This window comes from Mus pahari, chromosome 3, assembly GCF_900095145.1.
Source record: "Mus pahari chromosome 3, PAHARI_EIJ_v1.1, whole genome shotgun sequence".
NCBI classification, from domain to species: domain Eukaryota; kingdom Metazoa; phylum Chordata; class Mammalia; order Rodentia; family Muridae; genus Mus; species Mus pahari.
In genome coordinates, this window is record NC_034592.1 from 110,299,444 (window position 1) to 110,302,682 (window position 3,239).

The 3,239-nt window shown below is 45.2% G+C and overlaps 1 protein-coding gene across 6 annotated transcripts in view; it reads left to right on the forward strand.

Moving 5' to 3' along the window:
- The window catches only part of Blvra (biliverdin reductase A), a 26,295-nt gene that overhangs the window by 8,725 nt on the left and 14,331 nt on the right, over positions 1–3,239 (forward strand). For 5 of the 6 annotated variants that reach the window (XM_029536644.1, XM_029536647.1, XM_021192776.2 and 2 more), the window contains one exon: positions 1,577–1,691. In XM_029536644.1, the coding sequence (XP_029392504.1) occupies positions 1,680–1,691 (12 nt within the window). In that variant the 5' untranslated portion in view covers positions 1,577–1,679. Of the gene's footprint in view, positions 1–1,312; positions 1,411–1,576; positions 1,692–3,239 lie in introns of those variants that run through there. The other variant, XM_029536648.1, reaches the window with a different exon arrangement.

Consider the following 3,239-nt stretch of genomic DNA (forward strand, 5'->3'; position numbering starts at 1 on the left):
AACCACATGGTGGCTCACAACCATCTGTAATGGGATCTGATGCCCTCTTCTGGTGTGTCTGAAGAGAGCAACAGTATACTCATACACATTTTAGAGAGAGAGAGAGAGAGACAGAGAGAGGGAAAGACAGACAGGCAGGAGATGGAGGACTAAGGAGGTCTGGATAGAGACGGATGAGACAGATGTGACTCATAGGAAAATGGTGGTTTATAAAGGTAAAGGGGGAACCCTGTGTTAGGATGAGGTGTTTCGTGTTTGTTGTTGTTTTGCTTGGTTTTTGTTTGATTGTTTCTTTTTTCTTTTTTCTTTTTTTGAGACAGGATTTCTCTGTAGCTTTGGCTGTCCTGGAACTCTGTAGACCAGGCTGGTCTCAAACTCAGAGATATCCGCCTGCCTCTGCCTCCCGAGTGCTGGGATTAAAGGCATGTGCTAGCACCACCAATCAGAGGTGTTTAATTTTAACTGGGCATGTTAATTAGGTTAGCCAAAGGGAGTTTTTGATTGCTGGTCTTCAATACTTTGATTGTTGGATCTTGGTAGTCAGTCTCAGGAGGAGGAAGTGGCCATATAAGGAAATAAACTTTGTGGGCCAGTATCGGGAATGTAATCTAACGATTTTTAGCAAGACAGAGGGAATGGGGTAGAAGGGCAAGGTTTGTCAAGCTGTGTTTGCTATACATGGGCTGACTAGAGGCCCTTCACAGTCTATTAAAGGAAGTGAGGTCAGGAACGCAGAGGCAGAAGAAGCCTGGAGCCAGGAACTGTAGGAGAGACTGGAGGAAGGCAGTTTCCTGGCTTTTGTCCTCTGGCTCATTCAGATGCTTTTCTCCCCCCTCCCTTTCTTTCTCTTTCATTTTACTTTTTCAAATAGGGTTCTCTGTGTAGTCCTGGCTTCTCTATAGACCAGGCTGGCCTAGAACTCAGAGATTTCCTACCTATGCCTCCCAAGTGCTGGGATTAAAGGCGTGCGCCACAACACCTAGCAGTTAGCTTTCTTAGCCAGCCTTTGACTACCTGCATAGGGATGGCACTGCCCGTAGTGGACGGACTGTAGCAATCAGCAATGAAGAAAATGCCCTGCAACATGGCCAAGGCAAATCTGATCTGGGGACCTCAGCTGATGTTCCTGTTCTGAGGCGTGTTCTCCAAATTGCAACATTTCCTCCAAGAGGGAAGAAAAAGGGTCACAAGGCAAATAAAATGTTAACAATGTGGGAGAAAACAGGAACTATGAAATATTCTTGAGGGCAGTGGAAAAAAAGGGGAAAATAGTTTGTAATCAGCCACACTGCAAAAAGAAATTATGAACTGGACTCACGGTCCACTGCAAGCTGTGTGTATCTGGAGCTGCACCTGTGTTGTTGATTACTTCTGCTCCTTGTAGTTAACACCTCGCTCATACTCCTGTTGGTGAGTTTTAAGTGACTCAGTTAAATACTTGCTGGGTCACTGAATTGGACTTTGGTACAGTTGTACTTTGGTGTGCCCAGGGCTGCCTCTGGGGGTGTAGATGTCTGTGTGTTACACTTATCTGCCTGTCACATAACGGTTTCCTCTTCCTCGCTCCCCCTTACAGTGTTGACATCTAAAGCCAGGCGTGAAAACAGTATCCATAGAGTTTGTGCCCCAAGATCCTGAACCTCTCTCCCTCTCCACGGACACTGACTGAAGAGACCAAGATGAATACTGAGGTAAGTCGCTCTCAGGGGCTGTAAGGGATGTCTTTGCTGCAGTTCCCAAACCTGTCCCCTAAGCTACCCACTTGCTCATGGCTGTGGGTGATAGAGGGGAAATTATCTGCCTTGAGTTTTATCTGTTCCTGCTATGGGTCACTATGCTGCCTCCCCTGCCCCTTTCAGTTCCTAACCATGAAGTGAGGGATCTTCCTGTGCTGTGTGCTCCTGGCATGGAGGGCTTTGCCTTCCAAGCCCACTTAAAATAGCCTCTGCCCTCTCCCGACACGCCCCAGAGAGTTTAGAAACATTAGCCCAGACACGTAAATTTTTTACTTCTAGGTTATTGATGTGCACATGGCTCTGGGAGATAGAGGAGGTATTAGGACCTCCTGGGCTCTTATCTACGTCCACCTCCCTTATGTCAGTCCATGAAGAATGAGCAGGGTTCAGATATGCTGATGATTTCAAATGTTCCCTATAATCACAAAAAGCCAAATTACTGTTGGGCATATTCTTCTGGAAGATTCTCCACGATATGGCATTCTGCTCTGGTCACTTCTTGAATGTTTTCCTGTGATTTCCTGGATCACCCACTCTAGCCACCAACCAGGAGCTCATCTGCCCCCACAGCTGTGGTGATCAGGTGGATCTGTCTGAGCAGGTCTATCTTCTCCACTGCAGAGTATGCAGTAATTATTCCATTGCTTATCCTAGTTGGAAGGTCCTAGTTGGGCTCCAAACTCATTGATGCCTAAGATGGGCTCACATGCTGGAAATCCATTTACTTCCTTGACTTAGTAGTTAAGATTTAGACCACATAACGAATGGAGTTCCAGACTTGGCTTGTGACTGTAATAGTAAATTCAGGGTTTTTTTTTTCTCATCCAAATTATTTTTATATTACTTGTTTTGCGATTTAATTTTTAATTAAAATATAATTGCATCATTTCCCCCTCCAACCTCTCCCACATCCCTCCATTATTACCTCTCAAATTCATGGTCTTTTTTTCATTAATTACAGTTGAATACACACACGCACACACACACACACACACACACACAGAAATGGAACTGGGTTTAATGAACATGGCAGTAACTTTTGTATTTGGATTGTAATGTATTATATATCTTTTCTTTGGTTTTTGGTTTATCTTTCTTTCTTTTTTTTTTTTTTTTTTTTTTTTTTTTTAGACAGGGTTTCTCTGTACTGTCTAGCCCTGGCTGTCCTGGAACTCACTTTGTAGACCAGGCTGGCCTTGAACTCAGAAATCCGCCTGCCTCTGCCTCCGGAGTGCTGGGATTTAAGGCGTGCGCCACCACACCCAGCTGTCTCCTCTTTTGAGACCATGTCTTACTGGTTACTTTGACCTCAAACTCTTGGTGAGTCTTTTGTCTGAGCCTCTCGAGTGCTGGGGTCATAGGCTCGGATCCTCTCTCTCTCTTTCTCTCTCTCTCTCTCTCTCTCTCTCTCTCTCTCTCTCTCTCTCTCTGTCTCACCTCACCTCTGTCTGTCTGTCTGTCTCTCTCACTCACTTTGTAGACCAGGCTAGCCTAGAACTAGAA